The 24731-nt window shown below is 34.3% G+C and overlaps 2 protein-coding genes across 2 annotated transcripts; one reads left to right on the top strand and one right to left on the bottom strand.

Annotated features, from left to right (window-relative positions):
- Positions 1-6434: 6434 nt before the first annotated feature.
- LOC25485199 (late embryogenesis abundant protein D-34) lies at positions 6435-7657 on the bottom strand. The gene is made up of 2 exons (XM_013614377.3): positions 7252-7657; positions 6435-7141 (listed from the first exon to the last, which is right to left on the bottom strand). The coding sequence occupies exons 1-2, from the start codon at positions 7573-7575 to the stop codon at positions 6683-6685; spliced, it is 783 nt and encodes a 260-aa protein (XP_013469831.1). The 5' UTR covers positions 7576-7657; the 3' UTR covers positions 6435-6682.
- Positions 7658-12903: 5246 nt separating this feature from the next.
- LOC25485197 (protein TITANIA) lies at positions 12904-17886 on the top strand. Its single transcript, XM_013614375.3, has 5 exons — positions 12904-13423; positions 13858-14441; positions 14546-14615; positions 15396-17444; positions 17593-17886. The coding sequence occupies exons 1-4, from the start codon at positions 13075-13077 to the stop codon at positions 15803-15805; spliced, it is 1413 nt and encodes a 470-aa protein (XP_013469829.1). The 5' UTR covers positions 12904-13074; the 3' UTR covers positions 15806-17444; positions 17593-17886.
- The last annotated feature ends 6845 nt before the right edge of the window (positions 17887-24731 follow it).

Below are 24731 nucleotides of genomic sequence, written 5' to 3'. Positions count from 1 at the left end.
TTTTATTTTTTTTAAAAAAAATAGATATCAATCATTGAATATAGGATGAAGCTTTTGAATGGCTGAGATTTCAGGTAATGTGATTCACTAAAATTCTATTTTTTAAACATATATAATGATTTAAAAAATTCAATTGATTTTGGAATCACATTTAATAAAGGGTGTTTTTGACATTGTTGGAAAAATTATATGACCCAACATGTCAATTTTTTTTTCTTCTAAGGACTAAAAACAATATTCGGTATATTTATTGGGACTAAAAACTTATTCAACATTCCTCTCTCTATTGACCATTCAACTAATAATACTTGGATTGTGTGGAACGAACACAATGGTATACTTATTGTTATTAGAAAAAGTATTGTTTACAAATTTAGAAAATATCATTCCACAGTTATTAGAAAAAGTAAAGTATTTATTGTTATTGTGGCTTAAAGTTAATAAGGTCAATTTTGTTTATGGCTCGTGGTTGAACCCGTTTAGGTGCTTGGGTATCGATTAACTTTTCTGTGTATTCCTGGATTGACAACTTGTAATTATATGTGGTTTCCTTTATACACTTTGTGCTAAGGAGATTACCCTGTTATTGCTAATATAATTTATTGTTAAAAAACCTAATAATATTCAATCATTTAAAAAAAAAACTCACATTCAATTTACAGTAAAAACGTTAATATATTTTCAACTACCACTCATTATATAAAGTCATTATATTAATGTCTTATTGTTGAACGAGTTGGAAAATATTGTCTATATACTCTAGGTGGAAAAATATTATTTTATTTAAGAAGGAAATCACAAAATTGACTCTAGAATTATTTAAGAGTTGTGTTATTTGAACATCCATTTATACGACAACTTTTGAGACAATCAAAATTTTATAAAGAAAATGAGGTATTGACACAAAAACAATAGAGAGAGAAAATAAAAAATTAATGTAAACATGAGAGAGAAAATTATCACAATAATTATCAAAAAATAGTTGTTTAAATATTATTTCTCATTACTTAAATACAACTAACATGCAGGTAACTCCCTAAAAAAAATAGTGATATTTGAACATCCATTTGAGACAAACAACTTCTTTTCTCTCTCTTTTCATTAGTAAAAATAATGGAGAGAGAAAAAGAAAGAGTGAAAATAAGAGTATGAGAGAGAAGGTTGTCAAAAAGTTATCATAAAGTGGTTGTACAAATACACCATCTGGTCACTGTTATAAGCAAAAATCAACGTTTTAGATACATTCATTAAATGATGTATGTAGTCTGTATTATAAACCGCATACATCATTTAATGAATGAATCTAAAATATAGATTTTTGCTTATAATAGTGACCGGAGAATGAATCATTTCTAAAAAAAATAAAAAATGCAATACTAGTATCTATTGTGCCAACCACCAATAAACACATGTCAATTTAATTGTAAAAAAAAAAAAAAAAAAAAAAAAAACCCTTTTATATGATCTCCGACGGTAGGGACCTATTGCCCTCTCCTACCGTAAACACCGCCCTCATACACAGTCACACAGGGTCCTCTTCTGAGCTGTGTGCTCTGTTCATGATTCTCATTTTTGTGGCTTTGTCTCAATTTGCATGTCTGTTTCAAATATTCACTGTACATATATATCAATTGTCAACTTCTAATTTTAATTAACCGGGTGATATATGATTATTGGAAATTTTTTTATTTGACCACCAATGATCATCAGCTTTTTCTCGAGTCTTCTTACATCCCCTTCCCAGAAATTTATACCAAACAGATTTTACATAATTGGTTGGTATGTGTTTGATTATATTTTAGGGTGACAAAAATCGATTTTAATTGAATTGATATATTAAAATTGAATTTAGTTAAAGTGGGTGTAAGTAACATGATTTATGAATGGATATGTTCACTAGATATTATTTTTTTTGGTAGAAGGAGAAAAAAAAAAAAGAAAAAAAAACTAGGCTACATCTTTAAGAACTGCACTCTAGAAGTATCTGTAAGAAGTAAATCTTCTAAGTCTGGGATGGGGTTCTCCAAGCTGCACCTAGAAGAATCGTGATTTGCACCATGTTTAGCTAGAAAATCTGCACACTCATTAGCCTCTCGAAGGGTGTGAGTCAACTGCATATTCCAAGGGAGATTAAGGAGATCCTTAACATTTCTGATGGTAGTGGCATAAACATGCCAAGAATTGAGGGGGGCTTGAATTAAGTTTATAGCATGGAGGAATTAGAATAACAAATTAAATCATATTTTGGTGCTCTCTCTCCCAAGTAAACTTCAACCCGTGCATGATCGCAAGTAGTTCCACGTGCTAGTTATTCGAAATACCAAAAAAACTTGAGAATCCACAAAGCCAAGTTTCGTCCGAAGTACGAAGAACACCACCAAAGCTAGAACGATCAGGGTTGCCAAAACTGCTCCCATTAACATTAAGAATTGTAGCTTGCATACGGGAGGGGTGCCAAGAAGTCCAACGTTGTTGCGAGCGATAGATAAGATCTCTATCCAAAAACGTTGGAAAAGAAATAAAATAGCTCCCAACATTGTGTCGCAATTGATGATAGCTAACCTCTTCACTAGATATGATCACATGAGAGTGAGTTAAAGTTAATTTTATTGAATGTAATAATCATGTTTAGAAATAAAAGCTATAAATTTTAATTTTCAATTTATAATTAATTAATTTTAAAGATAAATCTATTCAAACTAAGAACCGTTAAATATACCAAAATCAATTTTAAGTCATTAAAATCACTTTTGAGTCTTCAAAGAGTGAGTTTAAATTAACATGGTTTATGAATCCTCGATTTCAATTTGGATAAGCATAGTTGTCTGTTTCAGCCGTTCAGCCTCTAAATATTAGAATGTGAATTGCCAAATGTAAAACATAGTTTTGTTATATTGCAAAGTTGTTTGGATATTTTATAGTGAATTTTTTGAAGAAGGTATTTTATAGTGAATTAGTTGCTATAATCAAGTTTACTTGAAGCAATAGCTTATATAGTAATCAAAATCAATTTTACAAATTTCATACATAAATGAACACCCATATCTTTCCACCTCTAAAAAAAAGTTTTTTTTTTTCCTTTTCTTTCAATTAATCAATTAGTTAGAATTCATTTTTAAGGTGAATAAGTGGTTATTTAAGTTTTGAATCTCGGCCCCTCCATATCATTATGTATTGTTACTTTTTTTTCTTACTTTAAATGATATTAAGTGTAGTGATTGATCAATCTGAGGGGTCAAATCTCGCCGTCCATTAGAATTCATTTTTAAGGTGAAAAAGTGGATATTTAAGTTTTGAATCTCGGCCCCTCCATATCATTATGTATTGTTACTTTTTTTCTTACTTTAAATGGTATTAAGCGTAGTGATTGATCAATCTGAGGGGTCAAATCTCGCCGTCCATTTGTCAGATCCCATTTAAAGTAAAAAATGTATGAGTTAGTCCACCGAAATTGACATCGGAAGAATCGAACATGAAAACTTGAAAGATGCACGCATCAACATATATTAATAACTCTTGATTTTCTCACTTTACTTAGAGGATCCTTGCCCTATTATAAACAAAGAAAAACCGCATAATTGATTTCTCTTTTTTATGGATGTAAATATAAATATTTTTGTAAGAGTTTTTTTGAGTATCGAGCTATTATTTGGTTTGGATTAGGGCACCATCCTCTTACTCTAAATTTTACTTAAAAAACAAAAGTCCTTTTTGATGGAAAAAAAAAAAACTAACAAGTCCTTTTTATTTCCTCAAAAAAAGTCCTTTTTATGTTAAAAGAATTTAGTTCATTTTCTATAAACTCCGACCAAAATTAAATTAAAACACATCAATGAATAGTGTGTACACATATAATCACTTTTTTTTTTCCTCAAAAAAAAAAATCTAATAACTTTTTTTTAGTTCGTTCAAATATACACATTTTAATTTCGATCCTTACCTTTTTTAAGTTTTCATGTTATTTTTAAGTTTTATGTTTTACGTGCAAAATTTTCGCCGACGACTAGGGTAATTAAGAGTAAGGCTAGCAACACTATTCTTTTAACATTTTTTTAAAATCTTACTTTTTGATTGGTTTAAATTATGGTGGGTCTCACACTTTGAAAATGAGTTTCATTCAAAGAGGCATGTGATTCATCGCGAGAGTTTTCTTCAAGAAGTGCTCACGAAATCCTTGTCAACCAATCAAAATCTGGCTCTGGCCACAAATCACGGAAGTTGGTGGGTGGAAATAAAATTGGACGGACCCAGCTACAGTGATAATTGTGCTCGGGATCTTTTCGAGACAACATATTTGCTACAAGTAACATTTTTCAATAAAAGAAAGTGTTGAAAAGTGAATATCCTTAAAATTACTCAAGTGATTAATCGTTATACCTTTGATTACATTCTTCAAGGACGAGCAAGGGAGATTGACAACTCATTTTAATTTTAAAAGGTCTAAATAAAGAAGAGTGTGTTTGAAAAAGTTAGGAAATAAAAAATAGATGAAAAAAATTATGAGTTTGGGTATAGAAAGGTAAAACAGATATGTCAAATTGTAAAAAGAGTAGTGATATTTTAACAACCATTTTGGTACAACCTTTGAGACAACTTTGTTGTTCTCTCTTCTCATTGGTCAAAAACAATAGAGAGAGAAAAAGGTAGAGAGAGAATAAAAACATAATGTGAGTATGAGAGAGAAAGTTGTATCAAAATGGTTGTACAAATATCATTTCTCTTGTAAAAAAAGTTTGGATAGTGAAATGTAAAAGGAAAAAGATACATAGACACTTCCATGTACACCCCATGTGGCAAGGCTATTTTGGTAATTTCACACAACTTTATTGTTTTCAACCTCTTCTCTATCGTAGACCACCCTTTCTTCTCTCTCTCACTCACCCGCCACCACCACCGGCGCCGTTGACGTCACTGCCACCGACCTCTCAGTCCTCCCTCATCAAAACTACCGCTCTGTGCCTCATCCTCTCTTTCTCTGCAATTCTCTCTCTCTCTCTCTCTCTCTCTCTCTCTCTCTCTCTCTCTCTCTTTGTAACTGACATTTTTCCCTTGTTCATTTTAATTCATTTTCTCTGAGAAGAAGAGATAAAAAAACAACAGATCTGGTGAGATGAGTTCGTTATGGTGGTGATGAGTTTTGATACTGGTGGGTGAGAGGAAAACGACGGTGGCCGGATAGATGGAGAGGTTTGCGGTGGCCGGAGAGATGAAGAGGGACTGATTGGATGAGAGGCATATATATTTTTTTTCTTCATGTTTATGTGGTGACAGTCTTTTGAATATTTTATGCATTTTTTTGACAAATGAAGGGGTGTATACAAGAGGTATGCCACATAAGGTGGTGGTATGTATATCACCACTCAATGTAAAAAGAGAAGAATTGTCTATATTTTTTTTATGGCTTATAAGCAAAAGAGTAGTGATATTTGTACATCCAATTGATGACAATTTTAGTGACAACTTTTTTTTTCCTCTCTTCTTATTGGTAAAAAAAATAAAAAGAGAAAAAATAAGAGAGAATAAGAATGTTATGAGAGAGAAAGTTGTCCAAAAATTGTCACAAAATAGTTATACAAGTATCATTTCTCTAAGTAAAAGAGATCATCTATTTCATCTCTCTCTCTCTCATCAAATTAGTTCATAAACTAGAGAAATATTATGTGTACACTCTGCATAAACAAGAGAAATATTTTATGTGTAGTCTACCTCAAGGTCGAACTCTGAATTATCATAGATCCTTTCTCCAAAAATCGGATGGTTGACACGAAAAAATAGCGTGCATAGTCTCTAAGATCAACTAGTTGATCACTGAATTTTAATTCTCGTTTTCTTTTTAAAAGGAAATAAGGGACTAATAAAAGTCCCTGCTAGTGGAATATATTTCTACAGTTTAGTAATCAAATTGATACTATATTCTTGTGATTCAAACTTTGGAAAGTGAAAGCAATGCCTCGCCAATCGCCATGATCATTTAATGTGGATTATAAATGGAATATTACCGTAAAGAATGCTATTTTTCGTAGAGGGGTAAATTGTACTTGTACATTATGCTAAAGATGAAACCATTGACCATTTTTTTATGGAGTGGGATTGGCTGGGATCAATTTGGTTTGCTTCTCCTTTTGGAATCACCTTCCAATACATGAGTCTAAAAACATGAGTTCTTTTTGTGCATGGGCTGAACAGGAGGTATGGTTGCATTTAGTTCCAGCACAAGAACAATAATATCTGCATGGGAGCGATTGTTCAAGATTTGCTTGATGAATTTATTTATGAGCTCTTATACATGAACCACCTTAGGTGACATACACCATTTTACACCAACACATATTTGTGACACGTGGCAAAAACATTAAAAGAAGAGATGAAAAAGGGTGATGATATGATGTAAAATTACTCAAATACTCCTGATACATGGCGGTGTACATAAGAAATGTATGAAAAAGGATGTCTACCTATCTTTTTCCTTTATTTTAACATAAAAAAATATAGATATAATTGACAAGTGAAAACCATTTTCAATCAAGAGCACAACATACATTCAAAATAACCAAACGAGAGGAAAAACATATGCCAAGACACAAAAAACAAAGAAAAAAGAAACAACCTATAATATACACCATCACCTTACAACACAAAACACAAGAACATCATTCACCACATTACATTACATTTACATTGATTACATTACATTGCCCACGTTTTCATTGAGCCTAGCAGCCGCAGCAACAGAAGCAGCTACACCACCAGGAGTAGCAGTAGCATCAGGATTATTCCTCATCTCAGCACTAGCCACCCCAGCAGCATCTTGCCTTGTCGCCGCCTTATCAGCTGGCAGCTTCGCTGTTGCTCCGGTCAGAACATCTCCCATCTTAATCTTCTCCTCCTCACGTTGACACTCAGCATTGAAAGCTGCTGCAGATTGAGCCATTGAAGCCAAACCTCCCGGTGTTATAACATTACTCCCCGTAGCTCTCACCTCCGCCGCTTGTATCGCAGAGGCGTCACTCTGTTCCACCGGCTTGTCGCCCACCGTGTGGGCCGTCGCCTCTAGTGCCTCTCCGATGGTTAATGCACTCTCTCGAACCGCACCGGTTAGACCAACTTGAACTGGAGTCGGTTCAACAAATTGTCCCACAACCTTAAACATTATTAAATTAATCAGAAAAACAAGACAAGACAAGTTTAGCAGAATACGAGGTGAAATTTTAAAATAAAAACAAAATACATAGTGAGGTTCAGAATCAGAACCTGTCCACCGACTGTTTCGGTTATGATGCGTCTTCCAGGGACTTGAGTTTCCGTGACGGTCACGCCACGGTCACCGGTGACATCTGTGACGTCTTTATGACCGACGATTCCAGCCTGCTCATTTCGTGTAGCGGCGGATTGCATGACAGAGGCTACTCCGCCAGGTTGTGTCTGACCCAACACACGGCTCTCTGCACTCTGCATCATGGCGGCATCTTCCGGTGTAATGGGCTTCTGAGAAAGGTCGCCGGAGACAGGTAAAACGTCGCCGTATTTGATGGGGTCTTGACCAGCTTGTGGACGCCTTGGTTGTTCTTGACTCATTTTTCTTAGATTAGATAGATAAATAAAAAATTCTGTAGCTAGATTTTCAGGGTTTTGGATTTGGATAGTGAGTAGAAGTTTTTCTGAAAACATATTAATAGTTTGCAATGGATGAGGTGGGAAAGGGAGAAGTCGTGGCAAAACGTTACTTACACATGGCAACAATTAGAATGATGACCAGGAAACGTGGCATGTTTGTTTGGAAACCATCTATCACTTTGCAAGATTTATTTATTTATTTATGTATTCATCGAGAAAACATAGGTTGACACTCTTTTATTTGGATCTGGATTCACGGATATGGATCCTCTGCAGCGGCAAGACGTGCTGCTGTTGTGATTTTGTGTGTGAGGAGAGAGAAATCATAAATAAAAAGGGAAGAAGTAATAATGAGAGAGAGAAATCATGTGAGAGATAGAAACATAAAAGGGCAGCAGGGAGTGCAGGAGAGAAAGTGCTGCAGATGATCCAATTTCCTGGATTCACTGCAGTCATGTAAATCCGAAGTCACTGCAGTTGGCTAAAATTATGTCGTTCAATTCATCCAAAGGTCGTCATTGAATTTCGTCCAACATTATGGAGAAAGAGAAGTTTGAAGGCTTAAATATGTATTTCATCCATGCAATTAAGGGTCATTTAAAAATTGGTCAATGTATTCGCTAATTCTTGCAAACTAGCCTTGCAATCATTAATCATTTAAAATTTCGTCCCTGAGCCCAGTTAATTACTGTCACGTCATCAAATTAGTAAAATGGCATGGGAATGAACAAAAATGCCCTTACCCATTTCTTCTTCTTCCCTTCCCTCCTTCTTCTCTAAAACCTTGTTTCATGCTACAATCAGATTCACAAATAATCAATAATCTGCAAAATCCAAATCAATAACCACCCAAGCTTTTAAATCCAAATCAGTATAAGACAATTCTTCAATCGCTTCCGTATATTTTCGTCGGCCAAAAGGACCGGTTAAAGTAGATCGTCACCATCGTGTCTGAGGCGACGAAGCAGAGTTTGAAGAAGAAAGGAATGAATGTTCCGCCGTGGAGGAAGCGTGATTACATGCTTGCTAAGTGGATCTCTCCGTCGGCAGCTAGGTCAAAGCAAGTCTCCGATGCGGTTGCGACGCAGTAAATTAATTCATCGGAGGTTGAAAGTGATTCTGATGAATTGGACCTGATTTTTGGTGAGAAATTAAGCTTCGCCGGAGGAGATAGTTACGGCGAAGACAAAGATGACAAGTCCAGTGTGGCAGTTACCGGCGGTGAAACCGAAGATTGGTGAAAGAGGAATGAAGGTTGTGACTGGAAGGGTGAGAAGAAGAAGAAGAAGAAGAAGGACTGGGTTTTAGAGAAGAAGAAGGGAAGGGAAGAAGAAGAAATAGTTAAGGGCATTTTTGTCCATTCCCATGCCATTTTGTTTATTTGATGATGTGGCAGTAATTAACTGGGCTCAGGGACGAAATTTTAAATGATTAATGATTGCAAAGCTAGTTTGCAAGAATTAGCGAATACATGGACCAATTTTTAAACGACCCCTAATTGCATGGATGAAATACATATTTAAGCCAAGTCTGAATTAACCAATCAACCCAACATTTCTCATTCAAGTATCTTATCTCAAGCTGTGAAGAAAATAGGCAAAGGTTTTGTCAGAGCATCCCACATATTTTAAAACAATTGACTTTTAAATTGCATTAAAAAATGATTACAGACAAGGTTTTATTGCAAAATACTAGTTCTACAAAAACAACTTGAATTCTAAAGAATTTTTCGATTATTGCTGAAAATTTATCTATTCAAACCCAATTATACGATTGATGTGCAACTATCATTGTGTTACAGATGTGCATGCAAGGATGATGTTTTCTTTTATAATTTTTTTCTTCTTCTTAATGGTGAAATTTTACTTGCAATTAAGATTTCTTCATATTCACGACGAATGAGTCTAGAGAGAGAGAAGAAAGTTTTCTTTGTTCCCTCACTACGCACTCGCGACCATGACCTTAATTTGAAATATGATTGTTTAGGACATAGACAGTATTGTAAAGAGGTATGCATATGTTTTCCAACCGAAGGATAAACAACTTAATATGAAATATGGTTGTTCACGACAATCAATTTTTCAAACTCAAGGTATTTTTCCCTAAAAAAAGCTCAATATATTTTCCCTCTTCGAATCAAAAGTATTTTTAACATTAGTACAATCACAATACAAATAAATTGTTCGAAGTCAACCAACAGACAAACAATTTTTACCCCCAAACTATATATCCTTGAATTCTCCATCTCCATCCCATCAAAAAATATACGCAAGAACAAAAGACCACGCTTGTCAAGGAAAGCAGTAAAATATCTCCTCACAATTTTTTTTGGCAAGACAAAAGTATGATCGACATCAAAATTGTTGTTAGATATTCCAACTACATTGACATACCTAACAACAAAAATCATATGCTCACATACCTAACATATATAAAATAAAAGGAGAAAATACAATGAAAGATGGGGGGTCGAACCTAACTCTTACTAGTGGAAAATAGGGAAAGAAATAAAAAAAAAAAAAAAAACTTAGAGCTGGGCACCCTTGAAAGGGTTTTCAAATGTGTTTTTCTTTATTGAAATATTATTACACTCAATAATAATCACAAACAAAATATTTTCATTCGTAATAATTAATTTTTTATTGCATCTAATAAAAAGTAATGGGGGCTTACTCACAGAAAATAATGACATAGGGGAACTAGGGCAAAAAATATACTATTTTAATACGAGGCATAATTAAGGGGTTTACCAAGGGCCTAATAAGTAGGTCTTTGAGGTTTTGGGAAGTTTGGGCCTTTTTTAATAGCTCTAGACCCATCTAAGCCCAACAACAAAAAACTCGGGTATCGTTTTAAGATTATGGTTTGTTAATCGGTTTCTCATTCTTCTCATCTTCTCATACCTAAAAGCTCAGCGGCCATTGTTTGAAATACCTACTTTCATTACCTCAACATTATTTTGGTGAAGATTTTGTAGATATTCAATCATAATGTCATCCACGGGAGAAGATTCTCATAGTTCAATTTCCTCCTTAGATGAAGTTTCTTTGAACTCAGTAGACACGGCCATGTCAGGTATACGTTCTTTACCAATATTTTAACATTATGATATTCCATATATTTATATCTATGATATTGATTTTTTATAAAATTCCAATAATTTCCACCGAAGCTCTTCATCTTTATCGTGATTGTGCTTGTTATTACGATCCAGTCTTAGGATTTATGCTTTATATCTTCTAATTTGAAATACTGTTATTGTGAAAAAGGTGATGAAATTTGAGTCAGTATGTTTATGTCATTTGATGGTTACAATCAAATAAAAATATTTGAGGTCATGATTTTAAAAAAATGCATCAATTTTTCTCACTAGTTTAAGACTTTTATGTGAAATTACTATTTTGTATTGAATAGATATTGAATTTTGTTATTATATATATTTGTGCACACATTTGTTGTATGAGTTAGTTTATCTTGCGATGATTGTATTTACACTAGAATTGGGATATTATTTGTGAATTGATGATGAGATCCATGTAGACTAAGATCCATTTTTGGCATTTAGTAATTTAATTTTATATTAATCTTTAAAATTAATTGTAGCTAGTAGATGATCTTCACTTATGAATGTATTGATTTATCAGGTTAGAATAAATTGTGATCCTATTATCACGTAAGTGTCGGCAATATCTTTTGATATTAATGAATCCATTTTAGCTTAATCTTACTTTGTGTAACTATGATACCTATATATTTTGCTTTAATGTAAAATATTATAACACCTTGTTTTTAGAAGTTAATGACATCACACGTTATTGGGAAATATTCGAATAATTTAAGCGATTGAAATGAATGTTAAATTATAAAAAATGGTTGTAGTATTGTATCATCACTAAGATATAATGGATGAGAAAGTTTTAAGAAGTTTGGAATTAATAAACATCTAAATTCGATCTGAAATGCATGAGAGTACACTATGTATGATATGTATGCTAAGATCATAGGAGAGTGTGATGGCATAATATTATCACATGGATATTATATTGAGAAACTTCTTACGAAGTTTATATAATTTGAAAACAAATCATTGGGAATCCCTTATGATTCTTAAAGTGTCAGAGACATTTCATTGTATTTTTAATTATCGGAAGTTTATTTCATTTAACCAATTGCCTGAGTTTAATATATAATTTTTTATTTTTTATTTTTAATCTCATGAAATATTTGAAGAGATATTGTGAATTATGGTATTGTACATTTTTTCTACTCATTTCTCGTAGCTTGGACTACAACCATTTGAACAGATGATGAAATAAAAACACTAATGACTTATTGGTTATTTCATGAAGTTATCCTAATTTTAGATAATAATACAACGATGTTAATTGAAAATGACTACTTCGAGAATACATTTATAAGTAGATTCATTTTATTTTAAATAAATTAGTTTTTGGAAGGAGCTTTAAATAAAATAGTCGTCGCTATGTTGTCAACTAAGCATATTTGTATATTGGGAAATGTTAATGAGTTTTTTAAGGTCATTCTTTACGGACTTTAGATAGTAAGTTTTTATAGAAATTTATGCATTCAATGCATCGGAAATTGAAATATTAGACTTTTTCAATAAATAATTTCTTAATTTAGAATCTTTAACAAGTACCTTAGGAACACCTATTAACAAAAAAACCCTTGTATATTTCATTGTCGCTTTGTAATCAACGAAAAAAATAAGGCTTAATTGCAGTTTTGGCCCCCTATGTTTCAAGAAGTTGCGATTTTGACCCCATAACTAAATAAATTACAAAACCGCCCCCTAAGTATTGATTTTTTTTTTGCAGTTTTAACCCCCCAAACCAATTTTGACCAAGTCAATGTACACATGGACGCTACATGTGTATTTTTTTTTAAATATTTTTTTAATTAAAAAAATAAAAATAAAACATTTTTTTATATATTTTTTAAAAAATAATAAAAAAAATGAATAAATATACACGCGGCGTCCACCTTATCTTTGACTTGGTCAAAATTAGCATAGAGGGCCAAAACTGCAAAAAAGTTAATACTTAGGGGACAGTTTTGTAGTTTATTTAGTTAGAGGATCAAAATCGCAACTTCTTGAAATATAGGGGGCCAAAACTGCTATTAAGCCAAAAAATAATGATATTTTTAATTTAATGTGTCTAAATTTGTGTCCCTAGTTTTGTGACAACCGAGGACTAGGTTCGTTGGGCCCATGGGCCATTTCACTTTACAAGTTGACAAAAGCTTATGACCCGAAAAAATAGGGTTTTACTTTAACGTAGGTTCATTGTGTTGTGAAGTGAAGAAGACTTCGAGCAGCTGACCTCTGACCTCTGTCTGTCTTGCTTTCTTTCACTCTGTCTCATTGTTGTTCTCAAACCCTTTTCTACTTTCCCTTTCATTCTTCATTTCCAACTTCACTCCAAAAATCTCAAGTTGATGGAGCCAGAACCAGCAAACTCTGTGGCTAGCAATGGTGGCAGCAACTCGTCAAATCTTGTTGCGCCGGTGGCACCTGAACAATCCGGCGAAGGTTTACCCTATGCGCCGGAGAATTTTCCGAATCCCGGTGACATTTGGCGATGGAAATCCGGTAAGAGGATTTCAAATAACGGTAACTATCGAGACCGGTATCTGTATGTTCCTCATCGTCTTGTTGCAAACCGAAGCTCGATTATATTTAAAAGCAAGCTTTCCGTTGAACGCTATGTCAAAGAAAAGTTTCCTGACGTTAATATTACTGAATTCTTCGATTCATTCACATGGTCCATTCCTTCTGGTCTTCCAGGTCTGTTTCGTTGCTATGTTCTTATACTGTTTTTCTACTGACATTGACGAGTTGACACTGATAATTTATTTGATAAAATGACGCAATTTAGTGTAATCACATGTATCGTGTCGTACATTGACATGTGCCAGACATCAGACAAGTTGAGAAGTGTTGGTGCTACAAAAGTTGTTATTTGTTTTTCTTGATCTGTTAATTTGATTCTGAAAAATGAAATGAAACGTGTTTTCATTTGTTGCACAAGAGTTGTTTTCATTTGTTGTACAAGAGATGCAGTTAAAATATTATGTTTATTGAAATGTTTCAAAAAGTGATTTGGTAAGAACAATAGTCAAACAAAAAAACAATATGATCCTTATAAATTCGTTGAGTTTATTATGTTTCTTTAGATTATTATAGTGCCATATAAAAAATAAGCTTGTTCTGGATTGTAGGCAACATGAATCCTAGAGGCAATACGAATCCTCTAGGCGATGATAGCCTTCTCAGACAGTTTGAGTTAGAAGAAGAGGCAGAATCCGATTTGCTCTGTGACATTGATGGATGCAAAGCTGGGAATAGTACATGTAGTAGCTTGATTTTGGAAAAAGAACATTCACCAATCATGCCTTGCGATCTCTGCTGTGCTGCACCTAATTTCTGCCGTGAATGTTGCTGCATTCTTTGTTACAAAACACTTGATTCAGCTTATGGTGGCTACAGTTATATCATTTGCAAAGTAACACAAGGCAATACTATTTGTGGGCATGCTGCTCATTTGGAATGTGCTCGTAGATCTTACATGGCCGGCACAGTGGAAGAACCAATAGGATTGGATGCCGAGTACCTGTGTCGGCGCTGTGATGGGATAACTGAATTGATTTCTCATGCAAATGAGCTTTTGCTGACATGTGAAGCTATTGATTCAAACAATGATGTCAAGGAGAAAATTTTACACCTTGGTCTCTGTCTCCTGTGTGATTCACAGAAAGCCACCGCAAAGGAGCTTATGAGTCGTTTTGCATTGGCATTGTCAAAGGTATTGTTAAACTAGTTTCTTGTGATAGAAAAATGGCTTTCTTGTTTTTCCTTTATTAAATCTTAAAAGACAGTAATATTGACCATTTTGATTGTTTACTCCAGCTTAAAGATGGGACCAATACTGAAGATATCTTGAAAGCTTATACCAATCTTACAGCTGCTCATTCTCCAGGTAAATGTTCTGCTATTAATAGCCAAATTAATGACTATACCATTGGTTGTGCGATTATGAAGGTGAAAAACTCCCCCCTCTCCCAGTCTAAGGGTGTCGATGAGATCAAAATCATGTCTTGGAAGTGGAGTATAAGCCGGTTAAGGATGCCTCCTTGTTTTTATTTTTATTTTTTTTTTTATTTTTTTATGAATGGAATTAGAATCAAACGATTGCTTGAGCAAATTGGTGTTTGGTGTTGTAAGTTTTTTACGTCTGGTACTGTTTGCTTGCTGTGGCTGTGGTCTTTGGGTGCAGGGGGTTTTAGCTTTGTTTTTTCCTGCGTTTCTTTTGTTATTACTGTGCAGTGCGTTTGGTTTTTATATGATATTTAAAAAGGGTTGTTGCTGTGCAATGTGTTTGGATCTTTATTTGATTTTTTAAAAAGGGTATCTCATAGGGGCTTGTTGTTTTGGTCGTAGCCTTTTCACTGTGGCATTGCTCTGTGGTAGGACAGTTTTTTGTGGTAGCCTTTTCCTTTTAACTATCTCATGGGGGCTTGTTGTTTTTGTGTTTCGGTTTTTGATGGGAGTTCTGCAGTTTTGTAACTGGCAGTGCAATTTACTTTAAAGGTGTAACTGGTAGTGTTGTTTCCTTTTGCCTTCGCTTCTGTGTGTTTTGTCCTGCTCCTGCTCCCTGTTGTTAGACTTGTGCCGGGTTAGAGTTATGAAAAGATTTTGTTACTTACAAAAAAATGTTTAAAAGAAAATAACAAGCGTTGAACATTTTGTTTCTTAACAGGTTCCAATAATGGCAATGCTGCAATGGATACTTCAGATGATGAAAGCCCTTTAAATGTTAAAAAAGGAACAAAATCTTTTCGTTATCACTCTGAGGTATTAAAGCTTGATGCTGAGTTTGATCAGACTATGGAGGCTTTTAAAAAGTCGCAGAAATATGAACTTAAAGTGGCTGAAGAAACCCTTAGGGAACAATTGAAACATTTAAATAATCTTTCTAAGCAACTGGAGAAAGAGAAGTCCGAATTAGCCAATCAACCCAACGCTTCTCATTCAAGTGTCTTATTTCAAACTGTGAAGAAAGGAGAGGAACAACTAAGGCAGGAAGTAATGAAACTTGAAGAAATGAAGAAGATAGCCAAAGGTTGTGGCAGAACATCCATAGATGTTTTAAAACTCTTTGACTTTTAATTTGCATTCTAAAATGATTACTGCAAGGTTTTACTGCAAAAGACTAGTTCTACAAAAACCGAGTGAATTCTAAACAATTTTTCAATTATTGCTGAAAATATATTATTCAGACCCAATTCTGCCATAGATGTGCAACTATCGCTGTGTTACCAATGTGCATACGAGGATGATGTTTTCTTTTATAAATTTTTTCTTCTTGATAGTGAAATTTTGCTCGCAATCTAGATATCTTCATGTTCACAATGGATGAGTCTAGAGAGAGAAGAAAGTTTTTTCTGTTCCCTCTCTACACACTCGTGACCACAGCCTTAATTTGAAATCATGGTTGTTTAGTAGGACAGGGACAATAGTGGAGAGAGGCATGCATATGTTTTCCAACCTAAGGATAACTCCGGTTGCGTTCATCCCCGCTCTTCTCCATTTCACTAACATGCGTAGTGAATCTGTTGGCCTTAATGACTTAACTTTTCAATGTGTTTTCAAAGCTTCTGATTCTTTGAACATGTCCATGAGTGGTTAACAAGTTCATGGTTTAGCATTAAAGGATGGTCAAATATATGATGTATTTGTTGGGTGTGGTGCTTTTGATATGTGTTGCAAAACTGGGCTTTGGTTGATGCTTGTAACATGTTTGATGAAATGCCTCATAGAAACTTGGCCACTTGGAATGCTTATATTTCCATTGCAGTTCAAGATTGGCGTACTATGGATGCAATTGAAGTGTTTAAGGAGTTTCTATGTGTGCATGGAGAGCCAAATTCTCTTATGTTATGTGCGTTCGTGAATATTTCTGTTGCTAATGTGATGAAGTTTTGTGCGGTCCTGAATGCCTGTGTTGACTTGTTGAGATTGAATCACGGGTGACGGTTACATTCATTTATAATTCATTTTGGATATAAAGAGGATGTTTCTGTTGCGAATGGGCTTATTAGTTTTTGTGGGAAATGTGGGGACATTGTATCTGCTGAAAATGGTTTAGCAAAATTGGTAGTAAGAGGAATGTTTTTTTTTGGTGCTCTATGCTTGCGCTCTTGTGCAAAACCATGATATTGATTGTGCTCAGTGCTTTTGCTGAACTTGGAGTGCTTTGATTGGGGAGGTCGCTTCATGCTCTTGTTGTCAAGGCATGCGTTGAGGGTAATATATTTGTTGGGTGCGCACTTATTGACTTGTATGGAAAACTTGGAAGTATAAAGAATGCTGATCTAGTTTTCAACATGTACGTGGATATGCACATCAAGGCAACGTTTACATGGCTCTGCGTCAATTTGAGGAGATGACATTTGGCAGCCGTGGTATTAGACTGAGTTATGTGACACTGGTTTCTATATTATCAGCATGTGGTAGGGCCGGGGTAGTGTTGAGAGGGATGCAAATATTTGAATCAATGAGATTGAACTATGCAATTGAACCAGGTACTGGGCATTATGCTTGTGTTGTTGGCCTTCTAGGGAGCGTTTGTTAATTTATTCAAAATATGCCAATTCAACCCACTATTTCAGAGTGGGGAGTTCTACTTGGGGCTTTTAGGATGCACGGAAAAACAAAAATGGGAAAAATCACAGCCGAAAAATTATTTGAGCTTGATGATGAATACTTTGGCAACCATGTAGTCTAATAGGCTTGCATCTGCTGGCAGGTATTTATTTCAAACCATGCTAACTGGTTTTCCTTCTTGAATATTATTGCTAATTTACTGATTGAAACTAAAGCGATGTCGTCTCTTTCATATATGACTCAAACATTATCATAGCTCTTATGGTCATGCTTGTAATTGTTAAATGCAGATGGGAAGAAGCCACTGTTGACAGGAAGAAAATGAAAGACAACGGTAATAAGAAATATGTTGGATTGCTGTAAAGAACAGAATCCATGTTTTCCAAGCAAATGATAGTTCTCATGAAATGAACTCTGAAATTCAGTAAGCTCATTCTTTGGCCAAATAATAAGAGGCCTGGTCAATCATGGCCATAGGCGTGCTTGTAATTATTGTGAGATAATCATCGTTTTCATCGCTTCAAGGATGGTTGTTGCTCTTGTAAAGATTATTGGTAATACTATTGTTATATTTATTTCATGCATGCCTCATAGTAGTTTTGTCGATGTATCTGTTCCATATACCTCAAGGACACGATGAAACAAAGATGGAGAAAGGGGTACATCTGCTCATCACTGATAATCATTCAAGCGTCAATTGCATATCGTTTTTATCACATTGGTATTTTTTCAACGTGTTATTGAATAATCAGTCATGAAAAAAAATGTGTAATCAAAAGCACTCCTTTTTTTATTTTTTTTTGTGACTGACCAAAAGCTCTCTATATCTTTAATTTCTCTAATTAAAGATATGTAAAGGTGTGATCATGTGGTATGCAAATAACAGTCCATGGCATTGGTCATCAACTATTTCCAAGCTGTTTTGAGGGTCATTTCCGAATATTAACATGTTTGTTTTTTTAAAATAGTCAAGTGAAGGATCAACTTTTCGATGAGAGAAGAACCAAATGAGGTGAAGTAGAAACTTTTTTGGCTACCATTATAGTAGTTATTTCATTTCTCCATTAGTCAGGAGATGGGTTAGTCTGACCTGGTCTCTACTCTTAACAAAGTTCAATACAGAAAAAAATAGATAAAATAACGTAAGAATCAATATCCAAAACATGAACCAGGACTATCCTAGTAAATATTAAAATGGTAGTATATTTAACCAACATTGTTTCAAATGACCCATTTTCATTCCTAGAAAATACTAACCTAGATACAATACCAGTTCAAACTTTAAACTGAATTAGTTACTGAGAAATGATGATACTAGTTTCTAAAAGGTGCTAACATTCCAATTTAACAAATCTGAAGAAAGTACCAGCAGTATTCTAATTTATACTACACTCACACAACTAAGCTTTATGAAGATTGAAAAAGCAGTAGAACAGATCCAGGCCTTTACAATTAAAATATAGTTTAGATTAATTCATTTTTTCCATGAAATATTCATGAGTAGGGAAGGGCATTTAGAAACCTTTTCATGGACATAACATGGTGTTAACACCAAAAATGAAATATTTGGTTGAACTAATGATTATGTTTTCGACAAGGCAGATGAGTTATTTCGACATGTTACAAAGTGCAAAGAGATTTCGACCAAGAGCATACAGACTTCGATACACCGCAATTTCGACCAAAGACAAACATAAATAATTTGAAATTGCAATTGGAGCGTATGGTGACAAACAAGCCTGAAGTTTATTGAAGTTATTTTTTAATGTCTTGTGATTATGCCAAGTGTAGGGCTCTAAGTATAGGAAGTTATTGGTAGTTTTTTCTTCAAAGTCTATATATATCAGTTTGTAATAAGAAGAAAGAGTTGGATCCTATTTTCTAAAAGCCTTGCAACACCCACGCCGCGTTGGCAAACAGGTTCAGAGGCGAATAAAGATGGATTCCAATCACCCTTTACATTTCTCTACAATTTAATATCAATGTTCTTGTTTTACTTTCACTTTTCTTTTACATTTCTTTCATCTTTATTCTATTTCTTCTTCTTTTTAACATGCTTACTTGAGCAATTTTCTATCTTGTTGTCATGAGACAACTTGTTATTACAAGATGTTGGAAGCAATTCTGACATTAATGTTCTTAAAGAATGCATGAAGTGATGTCATAAACCGCGAGACTTGAACGATCCCCTTTAAAAATATTTTTGTCACCATCGATCGACATTTATGTGCTAAAACCATTGATGGATACCATGAATGGATAATGGAGTTTACATTTCCAAAAAATGGTGTAAACAAAATGGCACGCCCAGTGGGACAATATCAAGTTTTGCGCGACCCAACACTTTACATGCATAAAAAATGGTTTCAGAGAAATAGAAACCGTACATGAAATGGTTTTTAAGCCATATTCGTAAACAAAATTTCTTTTGTTGAAGCCATTAAAGGAGGACACCAATTGAATTGGAGAATCTTATCAAAATGGTTTTGAAAAGTTTTACAAAGATCAACGGGCCTCTAATGATTGATCATGATGATTTAATCCCTATGGCTGTCAATTATTTTGAAAATATTGATCTTCTGGACAAATTACGAATTAAAATTGTGACTATGAGACACAATCTTTGAAACCGCAGTGTTAATGGTTTTTGAACCAATAATTTTGAGAACCAATATCTCAACAATTTGAATTGTTTGTGGGTTTAAAAAAAAATTAGAAAGATTGAATGTCTTTTACTCCAAAATCGTATGGAGAAGTTTTTAGTAAAATAAAAAGCAAGAAAACAATGATCAAAATTGTTTCTTAATAGTGCCAATGATGCTAAGACTGGTGTAATTAATGTCTATGCACTTGATTTCATGAATCAAAATTGGCTAGTTACTTTAAGCCAATATGTAGAAGATTTAAATCAAATTGTGTTGAAACACTTTTCCATGCATGATGTTAGGATTGAAGTTGTTTCCAAAATTGGTAAAGTGATCAGAATCTAGTTGATCTAATCAAGTACATAAAGACAATTGAAATATTGGTCAAACATGGTTTAAGAGATGCTTTCGACCAAGCATTTTATCAAGATGTAGACTGCATTTTTGACCCAAGATGATGAAGCCGAAACCATCTTCTCTAACAATTTGGTTAAGTTTTCAAAAGAGGTCATAAAGTGTTTTCTCTAAATTGGTGACATTAATTGCTAAAAACTTTCGACCCATTTCATTTGTGTTGGTTATGATTATAAACAATCATAAGTTTTTTTTTGATTGGTTTAGATACAATTAAAGTCACGTATCCATGAATGTTATATGCACATACTGCCAATTGATCTTTGAATAATTTATTCAAAGTTCATTAAAGCCAATATATATTTTTGAGATCGATTCACTTGATAAATCCATTTTGGATTTGTTCGAAGGATTACTAAATTCGAATTTGGCTTGAAGAGATGAAAAATAATTTCTTATGAAGTGGTCGAAGAAGACCATACACCTACAATGCTCATTTTTGGTATTATGTTTCAGAATGTTATTCCTCTCATGTCTTTCGAGAAACAACATACTGGGGGGCCTCTGTTAACACCAAAAATGAAATATTTGGTCGAACTAATGATTATGTTTTCGACAAGGCAGATGAGTTATTTCGACATGTTGCAAAGTGCAAAGAGATTTCGACCAAGAGCATACAGACTTCGATACACCGCAATTTCGACCAAAGACAAACATAAATAATTCGAAGTTGCAATTGGAGCGTATGGTGACAAACAAGCCTGAAGTTTATTGAAGTTATTTTTTAATGTCTTGTGATTATGCCAAGTGTAGGGCTCTAAGTATAGGAAGTTATTGGTAGTTTTTTCTTCAAAATCTATATATATCAGTTTGTAATAAGAAGAAAGGGTTGGATCCTATTTTCTAAAAGCCTTGCAACACCCACGCCGCGTTGGCAAACGGGTTCAGGGGCGAACAAAGATGGATTCCAATCACCCTTTACATTTCCCTACAATTTAATGTCAATGTTCTTGTTTTACTTTCACTTTTCTTTTATATTTCTTTCATCTTTATTCTATTTCTTCTTCTTTTTAACATGCTTACTTGAGCAATTTTCTATCTTGTTGTCATGAGACAACTTGTTATTACAAGATGTTGGAAGCAATTCTGACATTAACGTTCTTAAAGAATGCATGAAGTGATGTCATAAACCGCGAGACTTGAACGATTCCCTTTAAAAATATTTTTGTCACCATCGATCGACATTTATGTCCTAAAACCATTGATGGATACCATGAATGGATAATGGAGTTTACATTACCAAAAAATGGTGTAAACACATGGTCAATTATTTCCATGTACATTATCATATTGAAGCATATCAAGAAACAATGAGAATTGTTGTTTACACATTTGATAAGGTTGTGCTACACGAGTAAATGACGTTTTTGCCCCCTCGGCAGTTAACTGCCGAAGTTTTAGAAATCCGGCTGTAGTTAAGTGCCGAGGAAAACTCGGTAGTTAACTGCCGAGGAAAACTGATTATGCAGACAGTGGGTTCTGCATAATTCTAAACATTTCCAAGCCATTTTTTCGGCTAGTTTTTACCTGTAATTAAACCAGAGCCTTTCCAAAGGCAAAATAATTCATACAACATTGAAACTCGGACATAAACAAGATAAATACAATATCTTTTACAATTGTCCATAATTAAATTAAACCGACATTTGGTTAAAATTACACAAACGTTTGAAATTCATCGAAACATTACAAAGTGTCCATATATGATATTCCCAAGTGTAAAATTTTATCTAAGAAAGTGAGATTTGTCAAATTTAGAATCACTATATATTGGATGTTTGTCCTCTGTTTAGAATGTTATATATGGTGTAATTCCTATGTTTCTAATATAGTATTACGACGTGCAGCAATTTTTTGTTTTTAATCATGACACATTTTTTGGTACTCTTGTACGATGCTTTCATCATTCATTCAATAGAATAATAGAGATTCATTACATAATATATGAATCATTTAGTTTTCACTGCTTTGGTCTGTGGCGTTTAATAGTTAAATGTGCCTGGAGTGTGTGGATGAGGAATTGATTACTCTATGACACTCCTTGTAATCACCACTTAAAATCGGTAGGTTGTTCTTAAATACCGGCTATAGCACTATTGCATAGCGAAATTTGAACGAATCGTTATTGTTTCATCATGCACTACTTGGAACGAAATATTGTGAGGTAGAGACTATAGTGATGCTATAGCACTGTTGTGTAGAAGAATTAGAATGCGGCTGCAATATAAAGGGTTTCTGTACCCGGCTTTTTGTGTTAGTTGCGACCATCAGGTAGAGGATCTCGATCATGTTTTCTTCAACTGCCCATTTTTTGTTCAGGTTTGGCAATTGGCAGGATTATGGCAGGCAGTGCAGCATGCGGTTCAGTCCACATTAACAGCAGCTGAAACTGTTTTCCTCCTATTTCAGCAGCTTCAATCGGAACTTCGTCACAGGCTGGCAGCTATAATTTGGAGCATTTGGAAGCACCGTAATTTATAACTTTGTTAGGAAAAGAATGAATCATGTGCTCAAGTGGTGGGTTGGGCTCGACGCGTCATAAAGGAATGGTTGGCTCCTAATTCTTCACCAAGACAGCAGCACGATACTGCTATTTCTCCTGCTGTCATGCCTTCTCACGTTGCTGTTCAGCAGCAGCTGCTGCCCACTAGTGTTCCAGGCATCACTCGTTGGCAGAAACCACTCCCGGGTCGTTTAAAATGTAACATTAGTGCGGCGTTTTCCACTGTTTTGAACCGGGTTGGGATAGGCATGTGTTTACGCGATGATGAAGGTGCTTATATGTTAGCTAAGACCATGAGTCTCTCGCCCCTGGAGTGCCTGTCAATGTAGGAGAAGCACTTGCTTTATATCATGCATTACAATGCATACGAGACATGTGGTTCGACAATGTTGATTTTGTGGTTAACTCTAAAACAACATTTGATGCAGTTTCATCAAATATCATTGATGTCACGGAGTTCAGCCAAATAATTGCATCATGTCAAGATACTCTTTCTTCATCTTTCACAAACTCCAGGGTAGAGTTTAATCGGCGACAAGCCAATGTGATAGCTCATGCTGTTGCTCAAGAGGCCACCGATGTAGCTAGTCCCAATCTTTATCTTGATATACCCGAATGTATTAATACTCTGATTATGAAATTAATGTATTTTCAAACTGAACCAAAAAGGAAGCTGACACAAATTATTGTGCATATATGCTTAAATTATATTATTGGTTATTGATATTTCAAACTGATAATAAAGAAGCATGTAAATAATGCTAAACGACCAAAGAAGTACGAAGCTGACACAAATTATTGTGCATATATGCTTAAATTATATTACTGATTATTGATATTTCAAATTAATGTATTTTCAAACTGAACCAAAAAGGAAAATAATCAAAACTAAACAACCAAAGAAAGTTTACAATGGAGTTACATGTCACTGATCTTTCTTTTCTTCAATCTTTTCTTTTCCGTAGCAGGTTCTTTCACTTCCTTAAGAGCTTCTTTCACTTCCCTAGCTTTTTTCACTACCTTGATTTCTTTCACTACTTTGGTTATGTTAGTTTTCGGAATCGAATCTGGGACCTCTGCTTAAAACTCTTTCAATGGCCCTTGGCTAACAACTGAGCTACCTATGCGAGAGGCCTGTATCTGTTATGTGAGACTTGTATCTATGTAGGTTAAAATTGCTTCATTCTTAATAATGCACCTATAGAAGATGCCAAGCAATATTTTTATGTTATTTCTTCTTTTGGTGTTTGAAGTTGTGAATCACCACCATTACCACATTCTTTGCTTTGTACTCGACTGATGGCTTTATATTAATCTTACTAATGACCATTTTTTATTTTCCATCAATAATTATTTTCACTTTTGTGGGTTGCAAGTTGGCAACGGTAGTTAATGAAATTGGTTTGAGGGTTTTCTCTAGAACCTTTCTTAAATGGTTACCTTTTGTGCAGATTAAGACAAAGTGCCTGCCAAAGTAAGTTGACAGAGAAACTCACATAGTCACATACTGTAAAAATATTTTCGAGCAAACTTGAAGGAAATGAAACAATTTTGTGTGCTTGTTATAAGGTGGACTGGTTGGAAAATGTTCCCCTAGAGAATTACCGTGATGAATAAATGGAAGAAGGATCGTAAATGCAATGAAGGTAATTTCCTTGATGATTGAAATGATAGTGCAATGCTTAGATTTTGTAATGTTTTTACAATAGGGGTATTTATGTAATTATAATGTTCATTCCCAGGATTCTTCTACCTCTCAAACCAAACATATTTCACTTATTCCTTGGAATTATTTTAAAAAAAGTTCGCAGGAATTAAACAACTAACCAAACACTTTTTTCTATATTTTTCTGGGAATACAATTTTC

The sequence above is a fragment of the Medicago truncatula genome, chromosome 1 (assembly GCF_003473485.1).
Source record: "Medicago truncatula cultivar Jemalong A17 chromosome 1, MtrunA17r5.0-ANR, whole genome shotgun sequence".
Taxonomy (NCBI): Eukaryota; Viridiplantae; Streptophyta; class Magnoliopsida; order Fabales; family Fabaceae; genus Medicago; species Medicago truncatula.
This window is presented reverse-complemented; position numbering and strand designations above follow the sequence as displayed.